This window comes from Maylandia zebra, linkage group LG4, assembly GCF_041146795.1.
Source record: "Maylandia zebra isolate NMK-2024a linkage group LG4, Mzebra_GT3a, whole genome shotgun sequence".
Classification (NCBI taxonomy): Eukaryota; Metazoa; Chordata; class Actinopteri; order Cichliformes; family Cichlidae; genus Maylandia; species Maylandia zebra.
The window spans coordinates 16,690,141-16,717,961 of NC_135170.1; the positions used below are offsets into that span (position 1 = coordinate 16,690,141).

The 27,821-nt window shown below is 42.8% G+C and overlaps 1 protein-coding gene across 1 annotated transcript; it reads left to right on the forward strand.

Annotated features, from left to right (window-relative positions):
* The first annotated feature begins 595 nt into the window (after positions 1–595).
* Positions 596–27,142, forward strand: nherf1b (NHERF family PDZ scaffold protein 1b). The gene is made up of 7 exons (XM_004560663.6): positions 596–640; positions 802–1,886; positions 19,130–19,306; positions 20,949–21,102; positions 22,980–23,023; positions 25,686–25,805; positions 25,895–27,142. The coding sequence occupies exons 2-7, from the start codon at positions 1,203–1,205 to the stop codon at positions 26,030–26,032; spliced, it is 1,317 nt and encodes a 438-aa protein (XP_004560720.3). The 5' UTR covers positions 596–640; positions 802–1,202; the 3' UTR covers positions 26,033–27,142.
* Positions 27,143–27,821: the final 679 nt, after the last annotated feature.

A 27,821-nucleotide genomic window follows, 5' to 3' on the forward strand; every position in this document is an offset into this window, starting at 1 on the left:
GTGAGTCAGAGAGTCATAACTAGGTCTTGTCTGGTTACTAATTTGAGGTCGCAAGTCTTTATCAACCCCCCAAACACTCTCATTAAAAACAGTATACGGTATCCTGCAGGGACATCAAACTCATCTCAGTGTGGGCCACACACACACCATGTGATGTTAAGTGGGTCAGACCAGTAAAACTCCCTCTACTTCAATGTAAAGAAGTTTAACTGAACATTCAATACCTGAAATATCCTAATATAAGAAAAAAAAAGTGATTTCAACAGTATGTATTGATTTGTCTACACAATAAAGAAATAATTAAAAATAGAAATACTTAAAAGCAAATTTAAAAATAATTAAATGTGTCAGCATGATTCTTTGGAAAAAATAAAGAAAATAAGTTGAAAAAATTAATTTAGTTGCTCAATGACCAAACAAATTTCTACAGGAACTTTTCAGTGATTTAATTGTTCCTCTATTACTTAATTACTTTGATGTAGTATGAATTTAGCAAAAGCTGTAAAACTGAAGAAAATCCAGTTAAAAGTTCATAATTTATGGGCTCCACCCCTACCTTAGTGGAATGACTGTTTCTACAGCAGCGTGTGGAGTGAATATGCTAATGACAAACAAATGTTTTACCTGTGACTTCAGAAAGGTAAAAGCTAAAACTAAGAATTAATTGATTCAGATTTTAAAATCCCCAGGATTACTCTGTGTGTGTTTTTTATATGTATTGTTTTCCTCAAATTCTTCTTCTTCTTGTTTTTCGGAAATCATCGCGCTTCGATTTGTATTTGCTCCTCCACTGGCCCCTAGTTTGCATGAAGCTGCCAGCTGGGCCGTTCAGTGAACGCACCTCCCTCTTCCTGAGTGGCTTTTCCACTTGTTTTGTGCAGCAACACTGAAAGGGAGCGTCTGCTGATTGAGTTTAATCGGCCTCAGCCCAGTCCCCGGGTCAGGACCTTCAGTGCGCACAGGAGCAGGGGCTTCGCTCAGGATTTAGATCACCTCCGCTGCAAAGAGCACATTAGGAAGAAGCAAAGCAGCAGCGTTTCTCACGGACTGGTCTCCACAGCAGGGCGGGGGGTGGGTGTTTTTTAATTTTTTAAGAGGGTTCCTCTCATTCACACATAATCTTCCTCGGCAGCATCCTGAGGAGGCTTTCTAGTTATTTCCACAGTGAACCAGCAACAGGTTGAGCAGCAGCAGCAGCGTGAATGCGAGTGAAGCCGAACATGCCGAGCAAAAGCCAGTATCTGCGCCCCCGGCTGTGCACGCTGGAGAAGGGGGACAACGGCTACGGTTTTCACCTCCACGGGGAGAAAGGTAAGACGGGCCAGTTCATCCGGTTAGTGGAGCCCGACAGCCCGGCAGAGACCTCCGGGCTCCGTGCCGGCGACCGGCTGGTGTACGTGAACGGGGAGGACGTGGAGAACGAGAGCCACCAGCAGGTCGTGTCCCGGATACGAGCCACCGTGGGCTGGCTGGAGCTCATAGTGGTGGACCCGGACACGGAGCAGCTGCTGAAGAAGCACAACTTGAAGTGCCTGAAAGCTTTTGTCACCGACGGGGTCCCCCTACCCTTCGAGGAGGAAGAAGTGGAGGAGGTGGTAGTGGTGGAAAAGGAGGAGGAGGAGGAGAAGACTGAGGAGGACGAGGTAGTGGTGGAGGAGAAGCAGGAGGATGGAGAAGTGAACGGGACAGAAAACGGAGATGAGCCGCGAGAAGAAGAGGTGGTGGAGGAGGTGAAGCAGGAGGAGACACCTGAGGAGACGACACCTGAGGAGACGACACCAGAGGAGACACCTGAAGAGACGCCCAGAGAGTCCACGCCGATCCCAGAGACTAACGGGCAAATCCACGGACACGTGGAGAAGAAGCTGAGCATCAGCTCTGAGAAGGTGAGACACATGAAACTGGTAAATTCCCGCATTTCACGAGAATTTTCGTGCACCAAGTTTTGCCATTTCTGCGTTGTGCAAATGTTTCACTATAAAATCAGGCACCAGGTTTCCCACAGATCAAAACTTTCCCCCATAACTTTTCAAAATAAAAGCCCCTCTTTCTGTGGTTTTATTCCAAGCATCCCCACCCACAATCTATGCCTATGCCAATGATGGCACTTAGATATAAGTGCTGATAACTGCATCAAAGCTCCCTGCTTTTACCCAGGTACTGTTTCATGCAGATAATAGGTGCTCTGTGTCAGCTGCATCCACGTGTTGCCAGGTTGTGGGCAGGCTTTGCTGGCAGGGCATTTGCTGTGGGTGAAAGGCTTGAGATCACGAAAACAGGGCCTCAAACTGTGCCTTTCTTCTCCCAAATAACTGATTTCCTAATGTTTTTCACAGTGCTGAGAGATACAGGACTTATATTGCCAATGCCAATATTTTTAAGCTATAAAGGCAGCTTATGTAGGGGAGAGCAGTGTGTCATGAGATGAATCATCATCAGTCTGAAGACATTTCATGACCACTAAATCACTGTGATGTTTACTTTCTACAATTCATTTTGTTGTGTTATCTAACACAAAAAAACAAACCTTTCAGCTTTGCTACGATACCAATACCAACGATCGATATTCGTACCAATCTGATCATCTTTTTGTTTTCTGGCGTTAAAGAGAATTTACTTGAAAATGTGAGGACAGTGACACATTGAAGCTGAGCAGTTTAAAAAAAGGAAAAAATGTACCCTCAATGTAGAAAACCACAAAAAACAAATGACTTACATTTGTGAGCCATCCACAACAATCACCAGGAAATAGTTTAGTTCCCACTCCCCTTTTAAAAAAAAAAAAAATGAAACAAAATGAAGCCCACTAAGTGCCTTTTTTTCACCCTTTGATCTTTTTCTCTTTAAAAATTAGGGACATGTTCTCAATCTGCGTCAGCCACTTGTTGTTTCCCGAGTGTAAGCACTCAAGAGGACGAGGGTCCCTGCAGTCTGGAACATCTGTGTCCCTCGCTGCAGCGTCTCGGATGTTTATCCCTGAGGCTGTTTGCGTCTGTGTGCGGTGCTCATCCTCCGTACTTAACTGTAGGTGGAAAGAAGGGTCATAATAGCCAGCAGCCGTCGCAAAGAGACAGAGAGGGACCGGCTAAGCTTTCATTTTTTCCTTAATATAATAATCATCATCTTCTGCGGGTGAAGTGTTAAGTGCTGATTAATTGGAAGATGTTTCCATTAACACTTAATTGCGAGACGGCTTCTTTCTTTTTCCTTCACAGGTGTTAAAAGATAAAACAAACAGGCGATGACGCTGCAAACTGAAATTAGGTTGTTTTGCTGTGAGTTGGCCACAGCTGTACCGATGTCTGCCTCTTTTTCCACCTTATGGAACCAAAAACAAATTCAGAAACTAACCAGAAATGCTTGTTTTCAGGAATCATGACCTGGTTACTCAAAAACAAAACAAAAAAGCAAAAAATCCAGACTCTGTTGTCAGCAGTTTCATGTAGGAACTAGTTTCTTGCTAACAAACTTCACTTGCCAACCATATTGCCCTGCAGAGGGACGAAGCTGTGACAGTGTGAGAAGATGCCAACTCCATGTGGACTGCAAGTTTAGCTAGCTCCACCCGTCTTTTGTTGGTAGATTATGATGATGATAAACTTTATTTGTATAATACTTATCAGAACCAGTGATAAACAGTTTCTAAAAAACACATAATAAACAAACGAAAAATTCAACAAAGAATCTCGAGTAAAGAATAAATTGGAATAAACTTAAAATGCAAAAATTAAAGTGGAGCCATTAAACCTGATGTAGTATGGTGATGCTTGGATACAACTTGTCTGGACCAACAGTAAGAATTTCTGTTATCTGAGTTGAAAGTCAATAATATTTGCATTCATGTCCATTTCTTGGTGTTTATTAGACAGTTGTTCAGTTCAGAGAGGTTTGAGTCTGTGGACTTGATTGGTTGATAGAGCGGTTTGTCATCAACGTAATGAAGGGATGAAAGAAGGATGGGCCTTATAATAGACCCGTAAGGACTCCAGAGTCACCAGTGTAAACAAAAAACCAATTCAGTTGGTCAGATATGAGCTAAATCACTGCATCCCAATGCTGCAGCCTCACAAACCAAACTTTATGGCCTGCTATATCAAATGCCACACTTAATTCAAGCGCAATGAGAATGGAGCACTGTTAGTCTTCGGGAAAGGTTTTGCTATAAAAGATAACTTTTGCGTCAAGGCCAGATTTCTTCTTTTACGTGATTAAAAAAAAAAAAACCTGTTTTACTGATTGACAGCACTCAAAACCAGAGGAAAAATATGTAACCTGATCTGGTAACCATGTTATTTTGATTATAGATGGCTCATGTTTTTCTGTAAATGAGTAAAAATGCCTTCACGAGAAGAGCCGTCCAGTTACACTGCTTAGTAAACCCGAAGAGATGCAGCAACAAAACCAAGTGGAGCATAAAGCGATCGGTTGTCTAGATGAAATCAGTGAAATTAGTCATCTGTTCTCAAAAATCTGACGCTCATGCTCATTTGACACAGTGTTGCATTTATCATAATGCATGTGTATGTATATAAACTTTTTCTCTTGTACCCGCAGTATAATGACAGCATTCACATACCCAGAGCATGCAGGACTTTTCTGGAAACATGTTTCTGGTATTTATTTAAGCTTCTTTTTTTTTTTTTTTCCCTCACATGAAAATAGCAACAGCCTACGCTTGTGCACAGCACTCGAGCACTGCTCAGTTATGTTGTTTGTCCTAGGAATATACAGCGATTGTTCCTGTGTTTACTCTCGATAGTCTCCACAGATGGCCTAATGCAGCTGTGGCAGTGCGGTGCACGCTGGCACGCAAACCAGCGGGAAACAAACGACAGCACTCCTAACAAATTCATTCTCACCACTCGGATCTTTTATTCCAGCTGTCTCCCAGAGTTTAACATACGGAGGATCTGGAGTGAGTAGGGAGCCTAGCTGGGAATTTCTGTTTTTGTGTAAAGGCACAAACCACAGGTTGAGGAAGTAACTTGGGGACACAGTAGAGAGTATGAGAGTGTAAATTGGACTTGAGGGATGCTGTTTAAAGTCTGCTTGCTTCTACGTTGCATTCACAGGCACCCTCAGGGTGTTTTTGGCATTGACTTTACTGTTTCTGGAATTTTCTTCCTACATCCTGTCCGGCATTCCTGTCTCGAATCCCGTTGCCAAGCCAATAAAAAACACACACACACACACACACACACACACACACACACACACACACACACACACACACACACACACACACAGCCTTGAAAAACACAGTGTTGGTTTAGCGGCCACACGGACACTCCGCCTGTCTGGCTTCATCTTTGAAGCGACACAAAAGAGGGTTCGAAGAACAACGCCCTCCCCGGAAGCTGAGGAGCCCTGGTTTCCATGGTTACACTGATGGTGCTTGTGTGCAGTTTGTGTGAAGTTGGTGCATGTGTATATATATGTGCGAGGATGGAGGTAGGCGAAAGTGAGAAAGCGAGGTGTGAAAAACTGGATGAGCAGAGATGAAGGTCGAAGTGATCAGCTCTGCCGCTGTCGTCAGCGGCGAACAAAACACACGGGGGGGGGGGGGAGAGCAAAACACATCAGCCGTTCCAAAGGTCGTCGTTTTGTTTACCGGGCAGTAAAACTTTTACCCTGCTATTGTGGAGGTCAGTGAAGTGTGCCCGATACGCTCTTCTCTGAGCTTTTGCTGCAAGACTTGTGGGGATGAGTGTATTTTTTCTGGCGGAGTTTGAGCGATTGAGGTGTTTGTATAACATGCCATCAAAACTGGAGCTGAAACTATCAGCCAGTTATTTGCTCAGTCAACACAAAGATTTATTAGCACCTGCTGTATTTTTGACAATTTGATGTTCTTAGTCATTTTTCCTACTCACTGGAATACAATCATGAGCTGTGGGAAAATGAGATTTTCTTTTTTAAGAATGTGTTTTAAGATGACGTTTATCTAACGTGGACTGCAGGGAGAGAGAGCGCGGGAGTGGGATATTTTGAGGACTTGACTGCTTGCTGCTTGCTTAAGCCCGACTTTAAACACTAATTAGAGGGAGAGGCAGGACCGCTAGTGTCGGATGTAATTGACTGAACCTAGTTGAGATTGTATACAGAGGAAAGTGTGTGTGTAAGTACAGCCGACAGAAACCACGCAGACTGCAGGAGCCTAAATTGAGGGACTCGTCTATTGATGTGCTGGCTGTTTGTCACTTCTCTCTCCTCTAATCTGAACTTTCATATAAAACCTGCTCATTAAAGACCTTTCGTGAACATACGTGTTGTTTTTTAATGCAGTCCGTACATAGAAAGCACAGTTCTCAGGATAACATGTTGTGTGGGAGGACTTAATCTGTGTGGCCTGCAGTGCTGGATTTGCATAGCTCTTTTTTTAATAGATTTTTTTCAGCAAAGACACGAAACTCTCGCTTCCGCCCTCAGCAGCAGAACTTCCACTAAGGGTTTTTTGATTTGTATATACTCATTTAAAAGACGTGATTTGTCTTTCATTCGCTGACATGTGATGTAACGCCTTCAGAGGCAGATGCTGGGTAAATTTAACTTCCTCTTAATAGATCAGTAGTCAGCTTGCTGTGATCGTTTGTCATGCAGTTGAGGCTGAAACGGCCACACCTACACTGGCTCTTTGAGCCAGCGTAGTTAGGGCTGTGATTCTGGCTGCTTGCGGGCGTCTAGTGGAGTCTTGGCCTGTGCTCAGTTCCTGGGAAGTTTGTGCTGGTTTCCTGTCATTGTTGTTGGTGAGAGATTCTACCACCTCGTCATCGTGATCCTCTGTCCACCCAAACCCCCCCCTCCTCATGGGCAGCAAGAAGACTCTTAGCAGCTTAGTGCAGAGTAAACTGTGGTCTAAATGCTGGGGAAGCAATCTCACCATTGCTCGGCAGTGAAAAGGGCAAATGCATGCAACATTACGAGTGCTAATGCAGCCCAGATGAATAGGGATCTCCCAGGGGTGGACACTGAGTTGTGGTTCTAAGTAAACAGTGCGTCCAGCTGATAAGTTGTATGTTAGTCAGTCTGATTATCATTGTGACAAAGCCAGGTATTGTTCAAGGCTGTGTTTGGCCAATGAATTGCGCGTCATTGTGTTTGTCTGACAGGATCAGATATTCTCCGTGATTCATTCTGACCGACTGACGTTTGCTCATGCGCCCGGGCATGTCTTTGCGTTTCTATTTGTTCTGTGTGGGTGCTTTCATGTGTGTGCGCAAGCTGGTTTTTCACGCCCATGTGTGAGAAAGTTCGGGAGTCACCCTTCTCTGCCCTTTTCTTTGCTAGATATGTGGGGCGGAGGATGTCATGCGCTTCATCATGTTTCATCTCGGAGATCTCTGTATTTGTGAGCCTAACGACTTTCCCGCTGCGTGTTTGTTTATGCGAAACTAGAAGTGCAATATCAACAAATCATTAATAATGTGGACACAGCAGCAGAAACATTCATGACCTGTTATGGTCGTCTGTAGCAGCTACATAAAGATAAATGACCCACACTCCACAGAATTGTATCAGGCAGTTGCCAAGGAGCCATTGAGTCAAATCTAGTCAATCCAGTTCACTTCAGTTGTATTTGTATGGCTCCAAATCATAACAACAGTCGCCTCATATTGCTTTATATTGTAAGGTAAAGACCTTGGAATAATACAGATAAAACACCAACAATAAACACCTGTGACCAAGCACTTTGGCGACAGTGGGAAGGAAAAACTCCCTTTTAACAGGAAGAACCCTCCAGCAGAACCAGGCTAAGGGAGGGGCGGGGCCATCTGAGGTGATGGGAGGAAGAAAGGAAAAAAGACACACTGTGGAAGAGAGCCAGTAATAATAAATAATTAATAGAAATAACTACAGTGGAACCCCGACTTACGAATACCCCATTTAACGAAAAATTCAAATTACGAAGGCACTTAACGGCAATATTTCTGCCCCTGTTACGGCAAAATGCCCGCGTAACGAAATCCGCTGGTTCTGATTGGCTGAGCCCACAATACCCACAATGCCTTCCGAATCATGTGACAACCCCCTTGGCTTTCGTACTTGCGCTTCGCTGTTCCACTTGAACGATGTATTGTTGTTGCAGTTAGCAACTAGCCCATAGCCTATCATTCACTCAAAAGGCGCGATTGCTGCTCGGGAACGAATTAATTTCGTAAGTCAGGGTTCCACTGTAATGATTAAATGCAGAGTCCTATATAAACACATAGGGAGTTAAAAAGAAAGCCGCCAGCAGTTTAAGCCTATTGCAGCGCATAACTAAGGGAGTTGAGTAACTGATCGTTTTAAGCTTTTTATTTAAGACAGACAGCAAAAAAAACCAAACATACTTTCTATGTTTTCCGACTCTTATTTCGCAGCTGAGCTCCAGTGGTCATTCAAGGAACTGCAGATTTCTGCACTCTAGTATTAATATCTTGGTTAATTGCCTCTATAATGTTAAGTAAAACTGTTAAAGCAAATAACCAAAAATGGCAATATGGATCCATTTAGTGTTTTAGTAACCGCTGCTGGGCGCTACCACTGAGCACACTTTACCCACTCATCTATTATCAGGAAGCTTTCATTTGAGACGCTGTTTTTGTGTAATTTAAGGGTGGGAATCGTATTAAACTCGAAAGTATTTTATCACATAATGCTGCCCAAGATGACGAGAGTATCAGGAATGTTTTGCAAGGCAGTCACATTGCAGTTTGTTGCAATATCTGTTTAAGAGTGAGGCGAGGAAAGCAAACAGCAGCCCAAGGAAAGGAAATGATGGTAGAGAGCAGCGATTGGAGGGCGTGCAACAAAGGCCCCGTCGGTACTCCTCAACCTGGGAAATTGCCACGGTTTCGTTTTTTTAACGCACAGGCCATCAGGGTAAATGAGCATTAGCTTTCTTAATGCCAGCACATGTTCATATACCCCATTGTTTAAATGTCAGATAATCATGAACTGGTAAAAGGAAAAAACTGTCAGGCAGCACTCCGGTGTAAGCGTCTGCAGTCAAGTTGGATCAGCAGCACACTGTTGTATTGATCGTGGAGGTAATAAATAATCAGTGGCGTCAGTGTATCACGCAATTAACGGCGCTCTGTTTCACTGAAACCTTTGTGACACCAGCCAAACAACGACGCCACTGTCCCCGACAGCCAAGGCCACTGTGGCCCAGGTCAGGGGTGGAACCTGAACCCTTACTGCGCGGGTGTGTGGGTGGTTTGGTCGCTGCCTGGCGATTGGGTCCCGTGGGATACTGGATGGAGACTCTACAATGTCACATTCCATTTCGCTCTCCATTCTGCCGAAGGTTCACCACCCCGGCCGGACAATGAGCCGAGGCGCCGCGCCCTGCCGGGGGCGGGGGGGAAATGACTCGTTGTGCACCCTGAAATAACCCCCCTTCCCAAAGCACAAGGTCCTCTCCACCCTCGCCACCCTCAGAGAGCGTTAATACACTTAAGCAGCACAAATATCCATTTAAACAATCTCACGCTGTCTTTTTCATTAATAAAATCCTAAATATATCTTGTTGGTGAGGTCATCTTAAGAAGTTGGCTCCAATTTTCTGAACCGTTTTTCACATTTTAGGCTCAAAGTCAATTTTGGTTACTTGTGATGATGATGGTGATAGTGTTTCTGTGGCTAGCACACATGACAAAAATACAATAGACCTTTCCTGTGCAGCTCTGACGAGAGACAGCCCTTCCTGGGCTAATTTTAAAGTTTGCTTACATTTACTTGTCAGGGAGAGACAAGAGGGGAGAGAAATGCATTTAGAAGATTGCTTTTCTTAACTAAGTGTGGCTTTAATAATGTGACGCAGCCCCTTGGCATGTTTTGAGTGATAACAATGAGCCAGAATTTCTTCTTTACTTTTTTATGTGGCCTTGAGCAGTAGCTCTGCAGGCTTTCTGAAGGTCTTTCAAAGGTTTTGTTGTTTTGTTTTTCATACATTGGATGCTTTTTCACTCATTTTCAGTCCAGTCCTTGTACCTGACCATTTTCAGACTAGTGTGTGTGTGTGTGTGTGTGTGTGTGTGTGTGTGTGTGTGTGTGTGTGTGTGTGTGTGTGTGTGTGTGTGTGTGTGTGTGTGTGTGTGTGTGTGTGTGTGTATTTTTTTTTTTGTTGTATTTATTCATTTATTTATTAAGCCACTTAACAACAACCTGTGCATTATTCAAGTGTAACACAAACACATCATTTGTTCCCATTTCTTTAGCTCAATCTACGATTGATATGTATATCAAAGATAACACACTTTCACGGGCTTAAAATAGCATTTTAGCACCAATGAGGTGATTCCAAGAGAGCTCCTAGCTGCAAACCTGGCATATCTCAGCAGGGTGTGCATTGTGTGCTTGAAAAATCTGAGGAAAGTGGACACTGGAGAAGGACACAACAAAACAAAAAGAATTGGCAGACCTAGAACATCATCTAAAAGTCATGTCTTTAAGAAAAAGGAAAAATGTCCTGTTTCTTGAATGTTCTTCAAAAAGCTTGGAGAAATATTTCTGACGACTGCTTAAAAAATGACAAAACTGCACGAGAGAGTTTGTGTTGAAGAACAGAGGTGGTCATGCCAAATGTTGACCTTCAAACTCGTTGTGTTTGCGCATGTTTCAATAAATCACTGGACCTATTTCCCATTTTCCTACAGCAAAATAAAAAGAGATTAGTGGTGGTTTGAGACTTTTGTATGTGAGACTGTATAGTAGTGTGCAAAAGTACAACACACTGAATACACGAGATGAGAGAATGAAGTTCAAAATATTTTCCCTAGCAGGCTGTCGTCAATATGTACCATATAAGGTGATTTCATCATCGTATGGCTTCGACTCACATCTGCATGTTCTGCTTTGTGAGAGCCAAATTTAAAAGCAAAGCCCTCTGACACCTTTTTCATGTTCTATATTTACTCCTCCCTTCCTCTTGGTGCATTTTCTTATAACCACATCAACTGCTGTGTATGTGTGCGTATTTGTACGTGAGAGGTCAGACTTGGTTTGTTGGGCTCGTGCGGCACTCAGGTCCGCAGGGGTGGAGGGTCAAGGACAGGAAGACTGGCTGAGGAGATAAAACCGTGTTGATTTGCGATGGAACAAACCATCTGGCTGTTTTGATGCAACTGTGAGTTTAAAACTGAGGACTGAAGGGTGGACGAACAACAAAAACCTCTCGAGCAAAGCCAGAACCTTCACTTTAACATTTTCAAAGACGCTGAAGTGAAGTCTAGGCCCCTCTGGTATCTTATCAGTGCGTGTACCCCTGCTGTGTTGACTGACATTACCGTTCTGTGTTCAGGACTTCCCCCAAAGAGTTCATCGTAACGGGAACCCTCTGTAAAACCTTTCTTTGCTATCTTTTGTACAGCTAGTTTGTCCCATCCTCAAATGGAAGTGGGGGGGACAGTAGGGTGCTTTGTTCAGCTCTCCGCTTGCCTCCCAGCTGGTTTAATGATCCAGCTTGAAACCCAACACCCCTATCCCGCCTGAGAGAGTGGTGCGCTCCATACACTCAAGAGGGCAAAACTTGTGCTGTGGTTAAAAAGGAACCAGGTTTGCATCAAACATTAATTAAGTCTGCCCTTGAGGCTGTTAATCTGTTAGAAACTACACATGGCAATCACAAGGAGCCGGGAGGTCAGCAGTTTGTCGCGTCACTGTGTAACCACGATGCCTGGCAGCGTGTCATTTTAGTGCTTATTAGTTATGCTGATCAAAGAGGCCAAACTCATGGGAGAGCTTCCCCCACTCTTAGTAAAACGACAGGGGGTATGAAGCAATCGGCAAAAAGATGAAAGAGTGACCGCTTTAAATGACATCTGCATTCAGAGCCCATCTGAGTGTGACAGGTTGCAGTTGATGATTTGCAGGACTTGAGTTTTATTGGATGTCGTCAGCAGTCGACAGCAGCTGCTTGGGTAGGAGAACAGTTTATGTAATAGGAAATTTCAACATGAAGGGTTTCTTTTTTTGTTTTTGTTTTTGTTTTTTTTGTTGTCCTGGGTATGTGAAACAAAAAAAGAAGAGTAGTTGAATCGTTATGACTCTGATGATCCCCTGACTTTTATTCCAATGTCATCATCAGGTAAACATTCCTGTTTGTCCAGTGCTTTGTTTTTATGGCTACGCACTGTAAAACTAATGTCGTTCCCATCGCACTCATCTTTACAATATGCTGACCGTAGCAGAGGCAAACCGCAGATTTATAGCTTCACAGGCTTTTTTTTTATTTGTTTGTTGTTTTGAAGCAAGAGGTCGACCATATTTGGACTGGAGGGTGGAATGCTAAGGTGTCGGCTAATTCTAAGAAGCTTGGTTAGCAAGGAACATCCACGAACTGTAGGAGTGCATTGCTTAGACAGTCCTAGAAACTGATTGGCAACTACTTGACAACCAATGGTTACTAAGGAATAATATTTATTCCCTGACTAGTTGAGTGGCTGCTGAAAGTTGCTGGCAGTCATGGCATGAAATTGGTTGCGAAGAGGTATAAAGTGCCTCTTGGTAAGCGTGATTGGCTTGATCACTAGCAGGATGCTGCGGTCACCTGTAGTTTCCATGGAAGATACTAACTTGGCTTGAAAAAGTGCCGTTTCCATTTCACTTTTTCAAGTTTGACTACCGCTCAGTGGCTAGCTGAGTGTCGGCAACATCCGTGCAAGCTACGGGTGACCATAAGCAATCATCATCTTGTGGTGCAGCACCCCCTTTCCAACAAGTTTCACCTAAACTCTAGCAAACGCCAGACAGGGAATACTAATTTTTTTCCTAGTGATTGAAGGTTACCAGGCACTAACTAGTCGGCCTGTGTGACTGGGGCATAATATAACATGAAAACCTCATTCATAAAAACACACACACTTCTCGTGAGCACTCTATTAACGTCACAACAATCAATAATATTTGTAAGATAGTAGCATTGAAAGGGCTCTAAAGCCACTACTGTCACACTGACTAGAATTACAGCAAAAAGTGATACTGTATATGTCATCCTGTGAGTCATCCCTTACCTAAACCCATTATAGGGCTCGATTTGAATCATAACAAGGAGTTTGTACAAGACCAACAAAAGTCTTATAATGTCCTCCAATAACACACTGCTCCAGCGAGTGACCTTTAAAGAGTTAATTTTATATGAGTGAAGTGCGCTTTTCATATACTTTTTTTTATTATTATGGTGAAAAATTACTTTCAGATAGCAAAACAGTGGCTATAAACTTTTTTTATTTCTACCTTAAACTTTGGGGTTTTAAGCCGGATTTAAGTGGCCATTAAAGGAACTGCAGTTTGTGTCTTTTTTTTTTTTTAAGCTGCTTGAGTACGTAACTATTGCCTACTTAACGTCAGCTAACATCGAATATAACGTTTGCTTCTACAGAAATATGAGCACGAAACCATAAGATTGCTGCGGTAGTTTGCAGTTTCATCCCTTGTCTCGTGTGCCAGTTTAAGTTTCCTTCATATCTAAATAAAACTTATAGATAAGAGAGCTTCATTTTCAGCATCATCTCCTCCCCATGTGATTTTCTTTTTTTTGTTGTTTTTTTTTTTTTTTAAGTGCTGCCTGTTGTTCACTCAGAGGCCTGTGAGTTGAACTTTGCCATCATGCCTTATCTCATGGTTATCACAGCTTCCTGAGGAAAGACAGAAACAAGTCTTAAAGAGGGCCACACAAATCTGGGTTGGGGGATCTGTTAAAAAAGCTCAATAAGAAACCTCTAAAAGCTGCTGCGTTGTGAGGCAGCCGTGTGACTCAGAAGTGTGGTTTTGGAATATTAAAATGGGACCTCGTATTGTCTCGGAGTTATTGGTATTCAAAGCAAGATAGAAGCTGCTCACTCGCACACACGAGTTGCCCGGAAGAAGGTGTGTGAGAGTGAAAACCAGCCGGCAGCAGCTGGGAAGCAGGTTTTATTTTTTCTTTCTTTTTTTTTCTTTTTTTTTCAATAGAGATTTCTCTAGATGCAAACAAATATTACTCAACTACCTTCCTACTAACAAAAAATGGTTTGGCTTTGTGCGGACTGCCCAGTGTTACTTAACCGAGTGTTGATGCTGCTTCAGTAACAGCGGCTACAAGTGGTTTAATAACTACTAGATTCTGTGAAGTAACGTGTTATTTTATCACGTTTAAAAGTCAGCTTATGGTCAGTTCGATTGCTTATCAGAAATTATGTCAGTGTTTTATTGCTGGAAATCACAATACGACGTCACAGCTGCTGTGAATAACCCTGGTATCATGGGATTTATCAGTCCCACCTCTGTGTTGTACAAACTTAGCCTATTTGCCCTCCTTTCTTCCTTCTTTTTTCAGCACAGGTAAAAGTATAAAGTAAAAGACAAACAAACAAGAAAAATTAGGCTTTTATTGAAATGGTTTCCACAGCCTTCCTATATGTGTGCAGCTTTTCCATGATTCCTGATTTCTATGCTGTGTGCACACTGCAGGTGACAAACTGATGCAGTGGATAAGCACAGTTGCCTGCATTGCCACATAGCCATCATACATGAACATAGGAACACGTGACTGCAGACTGAAGAGTTTGGATCTGCAGCCAGTTGCTTCTACACAGATAGCACGAGGTCAGACTGGCTCTTCTGGGCATTTTAATGAAAGCGGTTTCATTTATTAGCATACGGCGGCACATCCTGGTAGCATTTCTGTTTCATTCTGAGAAGTAAAGGCAGCACAGGGGGAAGCATACTGAGGAAAGATGTGTCAACATTTCCTGTTCGGCACTTCTCTCCTTGAAGGGAAAGTGTGTGTCACTTGGAGAGTGTGTGTTCATCTTGAGACAAACTTTTTCTTCTTTTTTTTTTTTTATCCAAAGAGAAGTTGTTTACACAACAGAAAAACTTGACTGTAAAGTAACAGGTGAAAAAGATTTAATCAAAGACTGTATATGAAAGACGGCTACCATGATGCCTCCTAATCCTTTTTTTCTTTTTCTTTTTTCTTAACCTTGATGTGATGGCACCCTGCCCGCACAGGACGATAGAGACGATAAAGGTCCACTCTGGACATGGGACAGGTTGCCAGTCTATCACAGGGCTAACAACCATCATTTAGCCTAGCATACATGTCTTTGGAGTGTGGTGGGGGTGGGTGTAGTCAGATTACTGTAGAGAACCCACACAGGCATGTACAGCTTTATGCTGAACAAGAAAACACCATCCACTGTGTGATGGTGCAACCAAACCCTGGACATGAACCTGTCACACTCCCATTAATACTTCAGTGTAAACAGGTTTAAAAGTCACGACAGGGACATCAGCTGTGAAAACTAGGAGGCTGAGTACTTTTGCTTTTTGTTTTGCTTTTTTTATTCACTTGAGCTGAAAATGAGGATTTTTCTGTGAAACTGGGTGTTTTAACATTTCAGTATATTGGGATTGACTTGTTTTTGGAGCGACTGTTTTACTTAGGCATTATTTTCCTGTCATGGAGGTTACTTAAATGGGCTGTAATAGTGAAACTCTCCATTCCTTTAGTGTAAAGAACTTGAACCTGAGATATCTTGATATAAGGAAAAAATGCAATTTCAACAGTACATCTCAGAACCTTTGAAACTGTACTTCATAAAGAAAAACTGCTGTAGTAAATGAAAGTAATCACTTACTACTATCATTTACAGCACTTTGGGCTCAGTTATAAGAAACAAATGTAAAATTACAGAGAAAGATCTGAAAGCTAGACTGTCCTGTAATTACGGTATAACACAAATTGTTTGTTAATTCACAGAAATGCCACCATCTACTGGAAGCTTTTTCTAGTAGACGGTAAAAAAGAAAACAGTAATTTCTCTGTCATCTAATTCTTTATCTATTACTTATTTACTTTGGTTTAGTATGAATGGTCATGGAGGAGGTCTGTAACAGTAGGCAAAGCTGTTAAAGTTGTGAAAATACAGTTAAAAGTCCTCAATTAATCCCGGCTTTCACATTTTTCTAAAGCCGTGCAGTGGGCCAGATTGGAGTCTTTACAGGGCCAATTCTGGCCAGCAGGCTTTATGTCTGACACCTCTTTGATTGGATTAATTTATTTTTCCTACCACATATTATGCGCTTGGACTGGGAAGTGCCCTAATCCGAGTAAAGTTTTACACAGATGTTCCTAATCTAAGCTGAGCTCAGGCCAAGAGCGAGTCTGCCGGAAGGGGAAGACACAACTTCACAGTTCAGCATATCACTCTGATTTAACCACGAGTCTCAGTTGGTTATACCAGGAAGAGCAGCGGTATGAGAGAGTGAGGGAGTTTACACAACATGCCATGAATGTTAAGTCCTGTGGGCCCAACGTATCTGCACCTCATTTTGTAACCGATCATCAGATTTTTATCAGTAGTGAAACTGATAACAAGTAATATGAGTAAAGCGTAGCAGCAGCATAATCACACACACACACACACACACACACACACACACACACACACACACACACACACACACACACACACACACACACACACACACACACACACACACACACTTGGCATCTTCAGTTGTCCTCCTGGCTCGTGTGTGTTCAGCAGATTCCACAGATTTCAGACCCGCGTGGAGATTCCTCGGCCCTCCACTCCTCTCTGATACAAATCCTCCCTTGTTGTTCCTGCCAGAGACTCTCTCACCCTCTCTTCCCTAAGCAGGAACTGCTAATGTCAGCCAGAGCACCAGATGATGAGATTCAGGCCCATCTGACGCTTCGATGTGTCTGAATGACACTCGATATTTTCACCCACTTTTGGGGGGTTTTTTTTTTTCTTTTAAATGGCACATGGTGAACTGAGTGACTGTGGATCACACAGACTCAGAGCTCTTACATCCAGTAGATGATAACTTGTAATCACATTTGTGGTGAGAGCCAGCCTTTTTATACAGATAAAGCCTCTCTCTACCACCGCACAGAAGAACAGTGCATAGAGTTCTTATTCAGGATTTCAGAATGAGGGAAGGTCAGTAATAAGAAACGCCGAGCCACCAATTCAGACACGGTCTCCAATTTTCCCTTTAGTCTCTACTTTTAAAAGCCTCTGTTAAATTTATAGGACTTGCAAGGGCGGGCTCCCTTTTCCTTTTAGCTTGGGTGTAACTCCAGAAGATAAAGGTTAAGCAATGCGCGAAAAATTTTTTTGTGCAATTTGTTCGCAGAGTGATGAAACTGTTGCTCTTATCGGGAGCACATTTGATCGGTAGCGTGCACGTTCTGCTGCACGATGGGGCTCTCGAAAGAGACAAAGATGGCCGGTCTGCATCACTGATGAGAACAGACAGCGCAGTTTACAGAAGTGCCTTCACAATCAAGACATCGTTCTGTATCTGCAACTCTGTGCGTGGTGTGACGTATCCTGTTTTTGTTGCACTATCTTGTATCTTGGTTGCTCAGTGTAGACACATCCTGTGGAGGACAGTTTCTTGCATTATTCAAGTGAACATTATCCTTTAACGTGTATACAAAACGATTACTAATGGAGTGGAAAGGAAATGATAAATATGTATGTTTGGGTCTAACTGCCAGACTATTAGTTTAACGTGGAACGCCGGTGGTAAATATTGAGTTTGAGCTCCAATTGTTGTTTCTATTTATGATCGTAAACTCTTACAGCTCACATGCATACAAGATTCTCTTAATCTTCTCATCTAATGTTATGATGGAAATAAAAAGGGAACATTTCCCCCTAATAGTTTAAGCTGTGCTTTCAAGGCAGACATGGCGCTGTAATATAAATGGTATAATTCTGCAGAAATGAACCTTTTTCTGCTTCAGTACACAAACAGCTCGCAGGAGGCAGAGCATCTTTATGCATTACTCCCCCCTCAAATGAAACTCATTTTTCAGACGATGCATTAAGTCTTTGTTGTACTCGTCGCCTGTTTCCCTGAAGTGGGCAAAGGTCCTGTGCTGATGAACACGAGTGCGGTGCAGGAGGTTTGCTGTCGGATCACGTGATTTCTAGGATGTGGAAGTTCCTTGTTTTGGAGCCACCAGTGTTCATAGTTTCCTTTTTAATTCCTCTATTTTGTATATAATTTACATGCATTCAGTTCCTTTTTTTTTTTTTTTCCCTTTAGGTTTTAATAGGAAACATGTGTCTCTTGACATGAAACATGTTTCCCACCTGGAAAATCGATTTTATCTTTTTTCAGGCGCTTTATGCCGGGGTGGCGGAGGATTGGTTTATATAATGCAGTGAAGTCATTCAGTTCTGTTGTGGAGTTTTATTACGACAGGAACTGTTGAGTCAGACTGCCTCGGTTATTATCATGTCCACTGTTCAGCGATGTTTAAAAGGGATTTTAATCAATAAGGCCTCTGCAAGAACTTCCTGCAGAAAAGTGAGTCATTCATACCTGATTTTTATTTATGGAGCTGGCTCATTGTCTTCCAGTGTACAGTTGATCAAGGGCAGGGGAGCACAGCACAGCCGCTCTGATGTGGAGGGAGTGTCGGGTCAGATTTGGTCACGGTGACAAAGATTACCCTGACCAGTGCTCCTGTATGTTGCTGTTTTGACCTCTTTGATGACAAAGCCTTTAAAGTTCTCTTTTTGCTAAATAAAGAAACTGCTTCATCCATACAGCGGAAGGGAGGTTCTGGGACCGAGCTCCAGGTTTTTGTTTTTTTCCCCTGAATGACAATATGGCTCTAACTCTTCCTGCCATCCCAGAAACAGGACAGGACATGGGAGAGAGGGGAGGCGGTCAGAGGTCAACACCCAGCTTCCATTGTCCTGCAGACCCCGAAATGAGTTAGGTTGTGGACCGGAACCGGTCCCTTCCTTAGAGCCACCCCCCTGCCTCTCTCGGTTTTTCTCGAAAAACCTTCCCAGCAGACCTCCAATCACATGCCTCCGAGACCCTTTTCCTTCCTGTTGAGCAAACAGAGTCACGTGGGCTGAAACAGCGGCTGTAGTTTACTCTCGATTATCAAAAACACAGCGGACAACAAAGCAGCATGCAGCAGGCAGCTGCATGTTCAACCTGGGCTCTATATTCATGGTTAACGACTCACTGGAGCTCTCTGTGATCTTTGTGCCTCTTGTTCTTGCTGAACAGACACCCACGGTGGAGGTATTTTTATAAACATGTTGCTATACCCTGTGCATGTCACATACATGTTGTTTACATCCGATGTCTCTCCCTGCAGGAGCAAGAGGTGCGCGCTGAACTGCGGCCACGTCTCTGCGTGATCCAGCGAGGCACCAGCGGATATGGCTTCAACCTGCACAGTGAGCGGGCGCGGCCGGGACAGTACATCAGAGCTGTGGATGAAGACTCTCCAGCAGAAAGGGCAGGCCTGCTGCCCAAAGACAGGATCGTAGAGGTAAAGTGAGAGCGTGCGGGCTGGATCTCAGTAACCTAAAACATTTTTATCTACTAGGAACAAAAAACATTATCTGACTAGTTTGAAAAGTTTACAATTTTTGAAAGAGGTGCCAAATAGTTACAAAGTGCTTCATTATTCATGAGAAGCAGCTTATTATGAGCCTTTCAAGCTCCCTAAAAATATCCCTGCATTGTATCCTGATTAGTCTGCCATACTTCCGCTCTATACAGCCTCCACTGTTTTTCTTTGTAGTTGGATAAAAATAGAGAATAATTGTGTAGCTTGTAATCAGGCCTCACCTAAAGCCTGGTTGGAGATGGAGACCTTTGTTCACATTCAATAATTCAAGTTATCTCATTTATATTTAAGATGTTTGTCATATGTGTTGCAATCTTTGTAAGTATCATTTTCCTCTTTGCCTGCTCAGCTGTGGAAACCCTTGCCATGAAGCTCCAAGTACAGTTTTTTGTGCTGATGTTAATGTCAGGAGGGTTTAAACTATGCAATTATTGAGCCACCAGAGCCTATGTGACCTTTACTCACTGCTGTGGTTTCTAAACACATCCACTATGCAGTATTACCACTTACAGCTTATCGCGAAATATCTAGGAGGGAAGAAATTTCACAAACGAATTGCCTACAGTGTGTGTATATGTATGTATGTATGTATGTATATATATATATATATATATATATATATATATATATATATATATATATATATATATATATATATATATATATATATATATATATATATATATATATATATATATATATATATAAATAAATAAAAAAATTGATGACAAGCAGGAAAAACAAACAAACATCTGGTCCGAGTGAACGGACTCTTTCTGTGCAGTACTTAAAAACGTAATCAGAGCAAAGAATCGTCTTCTGACGTGAAGGACGCCTCCTCTCCCTTTGAAAGTGAATAGAATTTATAAAGGAGAGAAGGATTCAAAGGACTACAGGGTCTGCTGGGAGTCTTTAGAGGGGCTTCCAGTCCCTGAGAGGTGCCCCAGACAGCCACACCACCCACTGAGGTCTGGGGCTTTGTGAGGAGCCGACAGCCATTGTTACTGCTGTTACTGGCTGAGCAGCTATTGTCCGGCTTCCTCTGTAGGACTGGCTTTGACGTGCAGATCCACCCTGTGACCTAAACACACACACACACCCTTCATATTTCACATGCTTTCCCATAGAGATTTTACACCAGAGGAGTCAGCTGGTCTTCTGGGAGACACGTGACACTTATACCAGACTTAAAGGGCAACTGTCACAGTGACGTAGGAAACAGAGTTTATAAATGTATACAGACATATATATGAGAGATAATGGAAAGTTTCAGGATTCTTTGTTAAGTCTGTGCGTGTGCAATTGTGTGTGGACACACAGGATTTCCTGCCCTGGAGCCTTTGGCAAACAAACTGATAATATACAGGAAAAAAAAATTCCTGACAGTGATGAAGTTTGTTCACTTCTGTGTGGGAATGAAGATGGACAACCACGAAAAGCAACAATGAGGACTTTTTTTGGTCATGTTTTGAAGGGTTTGCAGACGGTTTTGCAAAGTTTAAATATCTCATTCATGTCTAATGTCTCTCTCTGTCTTTTTTCCTCTTTTTGTCTTCTTCAGGTGAACAGTATGTCGGTGGAGGGTAAGACTCATTCAGATGTTGTTGCTGCCATTAAAGCCGGCGGGCACGAGACCCGGCTGCTGGTGGTGGACCCCGAAACAGACGCCTTCTTCAAGAGGTGCCGGGTCACCCCCACCTCTGAGCACCTGACTGGTGAGAGCACAATTTCATGCTCATTGTGAGGCTTTACAAGTTGTGCAGAAGGGGTGGAGCAAATGAGTGCATTTAGCTGCTTTATCAGACATGTTATGGACACAAGCCTTCTCCTTCCGTCTTCCCAAACAAGCAGCACATTAAAACCCCGCTTTTTTTTTTCCTCTCTTCGCTCGTTTCTTTCTGTCTTTATTCTTTTGCCAAGGATCACAGAGAGACAGAGATGCTAAGCCACTTCCTGATATCTCCCCCCCATGTTTTTGATCTGAAAACATCACCCTTATCTAAAAAAACTGAAGGCTTTAATGCTGAAGTCTCTCTTCTAAAGTTTATTATTACACAGCAACTTAAATAAACCACAAGTGGATAGTTTGACCCTCCCCACCCAAAAAAAAGTCAGCACATTTTGTCTTTAATCAGAGGAGTAATAGCAATAATATTTAAATATAATTACAGGCACGAGAGATGCCTCTAATTCCTTGCTCGAAGACTTTCTAACTTTTCTCAGGACTGGGTGTACCCACCACAGCCCCCAGGGGGAGCACTAGCATAGCCTGTGACTCGGGGTCCCTCCATGGTGCAACAGCTGGTCCTCTGTGTGGGTGTGTGGCTGGCTGTGGTGCAGCGTCTGAGTGCCACTCTGCCACAGGAGTTCCCCCCCATATTAACATGATGCCACCAGCTGTTGGCATGGCAAAAGCCTGGGCACGCTCAGTGGGGAGGGGGTCAGCTGTCAGGGCCAAGGTCCTGAGCTGCTGGTATATACAACAAACCTGCTATAGATTAATGTACATCATCTAGTTTAGTAGAAGCAAAGCTTGTTTCAGATTCTGTTTAGTCTGACTAGATTCAAAATCCAAACGATACTCGGATTACTTTCGTGCATCACAGCAAAAAAGGAAAACTTTAATTTAAGAGGGAGAAACCAAAACAAGTCTTTGATATTTATGCTAAAAATGACCTAAATGATTGTTTTATTACTTAAATATATTTTGTACTTGATGTTTGTATTAAACGTCTCATGATTATTTGAGTTTCTTTGTAAAATGAACTTGAGTAAAAGCATAAAGGGGCAAATTTGTACATTAGCACAATGCTTAAATAATCGTAGTTGGTTTATTGCAGTCAGACCTAGTGCAGGATTAAAATAATAGCGCTCTACAGGAGAAACATTCCAGTGAGGTGTTTCCCAGGTAACTGCCTGCACTTCTCTTCACATGCTGCCCACTCAGAGGGCACCTGCCTACACCGACTCTCCGTGTCAGCGCTCACACACTCTCTCACACTCTTTCTCACACGCACACACACACACACTCTGCAGCCCTGCTGGCCAGCACCTTTTGTTTGGTTTCCAAGGTGCCAGCTCCAAGTGGCCTCTCAGCCTGGAGCTGGATCTGTATTAGGACTTGGAGAGGCTCCATTCAGACTCAGGGGTGCAAACACGCTCACACACAGCAAAGACCTGAGGGCTCAAATCTCAGATTAGCTCTGAAGGAGCAGCTGATAGAAGCTACAATAACAAAAAGGCAATTCTTGGCTGTGCAGAGAAACCGAGGGAGGGATGGAAGGTAACGGTGAGAGATGGGAATGTGTTTGTTTGTTTGTGGGAAAAATAAATAAACATGGGGAAAATTTTTGACTTGAGCTTTTTGAAAGATAGCTGATCGGAGGAGGACCATCTCATCGAAGAGATGGCCCACTGGTGAATTATAGATGATCTAGAGCAGGTGCTGGCGAGATGAAAGTTGAGCTTAAGAGGAACTCTTGATCTAGGAAAGTGGAGCTCTGAAGGACAGAAGGTATCATGACAGTGCCACGGCAGGGAGCCTGAGAGCTGATGCTGATGACTAATAGTTGCTTCATTTTGTTTTTGACAGGTCCGCTGCCAGAGCCCATCGTTAACGGAGGGATGGAGGAGAAGGTAAGACCCACCAGAAGCACTTAGAGGTTTGCTTTAGCAGGGAAAGGTCTTTTTTTCAGACTCAAAAACAAGAAGTGCTCCTGCTTTAAATGCTCTGTTGCTCTTCATGTGCTGCTTAACCCAGCGGGCCAAGGCCAGGCAAGGAAAGCAGCATTCAGCTTTTGTTTTGGAGTGCTGCGCCACACGAGAGAATCGATAGGCTGCTGAAATGAGTTATTAATCGCACTTTCCTGTAATTGTGTGTGTAGTTCCTGTAGAAAACTCCACCCAGTCAGCCATTAACTTGAAATTATTTGCAAAAGTTTGACAGAGTAATGTAAAAAAGAAAAATCCGACAATAGGATTTTTCCCTACGCACTTTGGGCTGAGGCGTGGAGAATGTCGCAGCTTCCTGCAAATCCCGCCGGAGGATTTGGGTGTAATGCCGCTGAGACACAACAGTCGACGTTTACAGCAGGAGGCGAGCGAACACACTCCCAGTTAGACGAGAAATCCGTTACTCACTTTGTTACCGCAGGAAAAAACGTTATGCTTTACACCGAAAGCCACGTTTGCTTACTCACACAGCTCTTTGTTGTACCTGCCTTATATTTATCTAACATCTACACCACCCACATATGACACAGGAGGAGGAAGAACTTTCAAACTCCTCACAGGCGCACAGTTTCTGTCCACTGAAACACTGGAGAGCTTTTAATTTGAAGTGGAAACAGGAAATGTTGAGTCTTTTATAAATGGTATCTTTAACAGAGCGGCCTCGGATCAAAAGTAATTAAGCGCCACCACAAGGAATAAGAAATGGGAAGCAGGAAATATGAACATTGTTCTTAGTCTTTTAACTTTTATTGTTTAAAAATTTCAAATCCTGTTGTGACGAATAATAAAGGAAATTTGAAGTCACGGTGCCATTGAACATAGCTAGCAGGTACCAACTGTTAAGGTGGATTGTGGCATTTCATGTTATGAGAAGCAATCAAGACACCTTAAATGCCATTTATACTGTGTGTGTGTGTACATATACGTATATATGTTATATTAAATATTCTATATATATTTATATATATTCAAAAGTTCAGAAATTAAAGACGTTATTAAACATAGATAGCTGGGCATCGTGTCATCTGAGTGAGCATGCGCTATGAAGACTGGTTTTGCAAGCCAGCTCTGCAAAATCTTAAAATTCTCTTTGGAGCCAGTCTTTCTGCTCCAGCCACTGAAAACAGACCAACTACTCCCACTTTATAGAAAACCTCTCTGGGCAAACGCTACAGCGGGTGGTGGCACCAGCTTCAACCTCTGGCATTAGCTTTATTGCTGCTGGGTTGAGACATTTAACCTGACTTTCTCTAAAGGAAACCAGATCTGCCAGCTGTAGATCAGGATAGGTGTTTTTTCCCCGATTTCAGTGTTTACGCTAAGCTAAGCTAATCAGCAACTTGCTTTACTGAACTACTATCTCTGGCTCCTTTTCACATCATTTCTTTTGTCATGTAAACATCCCATCTGCCCCACCTGGTCGTGGCAGATGGCTGCCCCTCACTGAGCCTGGTTCTGGTTTCTTCCTGTTTAGAAAGGGAGTTCTTCCTCCCTACTGTTGCCAGGTGTTTGCTCAAAGGGTTGTCTGATTGTTGGGCTTCTCATTGTAAGGTAAAGATCCTACAATAATACGGAGAAAAGATCTTGCCGCTGTATAAATGAGTGGTTTCAGTATTCCAGCAAATTTGTGTGTGTGTGTGTGGGGGGGGCTGCGTCACAGGAATGCTTTCTGAGGGCCTCTCAAGTAACCGAGTCTTTCGTTCCCGTGTGAATACCTTAGACTTTTATGTAAATCAGGCGATGACTTGAGATAATGGCCGGGTTCGGATGAAGAGCACAAACTGAAAGAAGCTACTGTGTTTAAAAGCGGCAGCCTTTCACTTTGGGCCTTTGTCCAAAAATGCTCAAAGTGAAGCCTGACCCCGGACTTCCCGCCAGTCAGGATCTACATGTGCTGCGGTGAAGTTGCATGTTCCACGTATTGTTGCGTAACAAAAGGTCGAAGAGCTGAGAGGGAGGGGGGGGGCGTGGGAGCAAGAGGTCAGAGAGAAATCGTCACGGAGGTGAAAGATATTTTTAGTGGCCTAAAAAACCTAAATGCAGTCAGGATTTACAGGCTTAGTGCTGATTCTTCCTGTTACACTGCAGGAAAGGTTAGGGTTTAAACTCCTGCACGCTGCTGGAAAAATGAGGGAGCGTTGAAAGCTTTAACCAGGAAGAATTTCTCAGATTTCACCTGTCACCACTCTTATCAAAACAAAGATTAACTTTGAGATTTTACTGATTAGATAACACTTTTTGCCCTCAGATATTTCCAGAAGTATTAAAAGCATCTTGTGTGTGTCACTAAATTGAACACATTTAACAGTAAGAAGGGACCTCAGAGCTGTGAAGTGTATTTAGTTGTTTTTATGAAACATTTTTGATGTGTGAAAATCGTCTTGGAAAAACCTGCAACCTGTTTGTCATTCATAGGCGGAGAGTACCTTTTTTCTTAATAAGGGAAAAAATAACTAATCCAATGCTGCCTCCTGGTGGAGAGGTTTGGTATTGACAGGAATGTTGGGAAAAAGTTGGAATTTTACAAATCTTCATCAGTGATGCTCACTGGCATTTGTGTTTGCAGGTGAACGGCAACGTGGCGAAAGAAGCAACGAGGGATTCGAAGGTGTCCGTCAGCCCCTCCCCGTCCAATGCCTCGTCTAACGCCTCGCTCACAACCCCGCCCGCGAACACCCCGCCTGAGGTAACGCCACACAAGACAACACAGAGTGCAGCACTCACTCTTGTTAGAGTTTCCCTGGTTTTCTTACTCGCTTGCTTTTCTTTCAACAGGGAGCAATCACAGACACCATCCCGGCTCTGAACCTGACGCTGCAGCAGGTCAAAGAGCTCGCCCACCAGAAACGCTCCAACAAGAGAGCCCCGCCCATGGACTGGACCAAGAAAAACGAACTCTTCAGCAACCTATAGGGCCTCACCTGAGACACACACACACACACACAAAGCAATCAGACAGATTTTTTAAAAATTATTATTATTATCTTAAAGAAAAGTTCCAGCCTTTGGGTAAATTATTCCTTTTATTATGCTCTTCATGCTATTATAACCCAGATATTATGCTATAAAATGTCCTACTACCAAGAAAAGTGCATATGCCAATGAGAGAGAACTGCATGTGCAACCATGGCCATGTGTGTATGCGGGCGTAGGTTTTTCTGAGCTTGTGTGGATCCAAGAAGGAGCGCTAAGATTCCTTATCCGCCTTTTAAAAGTTTATACTAATGTTTAAAACACTGAAGTGTCTTCTGATAAAACAGCGCGACAATCAATACATTTCTCTCTGTTTTCGGGAGCAAACCTCTGGCAGTAGACAGAGTTGAACTGCTTTTCATGTCCTTAATTTCACTGGATTTCTTTTCTTTTAGCGGATATCACCATAGAGCTCTTTCTTCTCTAATTATTTCTTACATTTTGGGAAATGCTTACTGATGCCTTTTAAAACTGGAAATCGCTGTATTTTGAAGTGTGTTCTATTATAATATATGTACATACATCATATATCATGTATATTTTTTACGCATATGACTTAAATCCACACCGTAACGAACTCAACTTTAACCCTTTGCTACAGTGTCGTCCTGCCACTCAACGATACCCGCGTTATCTTTTATAAAATGTGAACTGCAGCATATTATTAGTGTAACTTATACCGCCCGTATAACCATTATTGTTACTGTGAATGACTGCTCACACAGTTCACATTTTTAGCATACTGAATATTTTTATTGGAAATTAGAAATTGTGAGGTTTTTTTGTTTTGTTTTGTTTTTTTACTTATTTCTGTGTAAAGAGCTATAATTGTGTAGGATTTGGATGATGTTCATAAGAGGGGAGTGGCTGCGTGTCTTTTAAACTATATGCATTTGTCCAGTATTGATAAAGGCTATCATTTTAATGACTGAATTATATGAAGAGTTTTTGTAGTTTGTGTAAGCAGTAAGAGATTTCTATTCTGTAATGCGTCGATCATCTCAGCGTTATCCTGGTCTTTGAGAATAAATAAAAGTACTATACACTGTGTGTGTGTGTGTGTGTGTGTGTGTGTGTGTGTGTGTGTGTGTGTGTGTGTGTGTGTGTGTGAGAGAGTGTGTGAGTGAATAAACGCCGGTGACTGGGACCTCGACCTCCAGCAGGCCACAACGATGCCGCCACCATGTTATGGTATACTTTGAATCAGCCGTTTCTCTCCTACTTCCCCCTCCACATCGTCTGGTAAAAGATCATCTTGGTTTCGTTTTCATTTGCTGAAAGAATTTTCTCTCCTTGATTTAAGGGTTCATTTTGGGGGGGTTTCAGTCTAATGATGAAGTCTTACTTCATCATTAGGAGCGTTGAATTTCAACAAATTCAACACTTTGAATGAACAACAACAGTGACCTCAAGGCACTTTATATTGTAAGGTAAACCCTACAATCATATGACACCCTATGAGCAAGCACTTTGGCGATGGTGAGAAGGAAAAACTCCCTTTTAACAGGAAGAAACCTCCAGTAGAACCAGGCTCAGGGAGGGGCGGGACCATCTGCCGCAAACCATTTGGGATAAGAGAAGGAAGACAGGACAACAGACATGCTGTGGAAGAGAGACAGAGTTTAATAACAAGTATGATTCAGTGCAGAGGGTCTATTAACACATAGTGAGTGAGAAAGGTGACTGAAGAAGAAACACTCAATGCATCATGGGAATCCCCCAGCAGCCT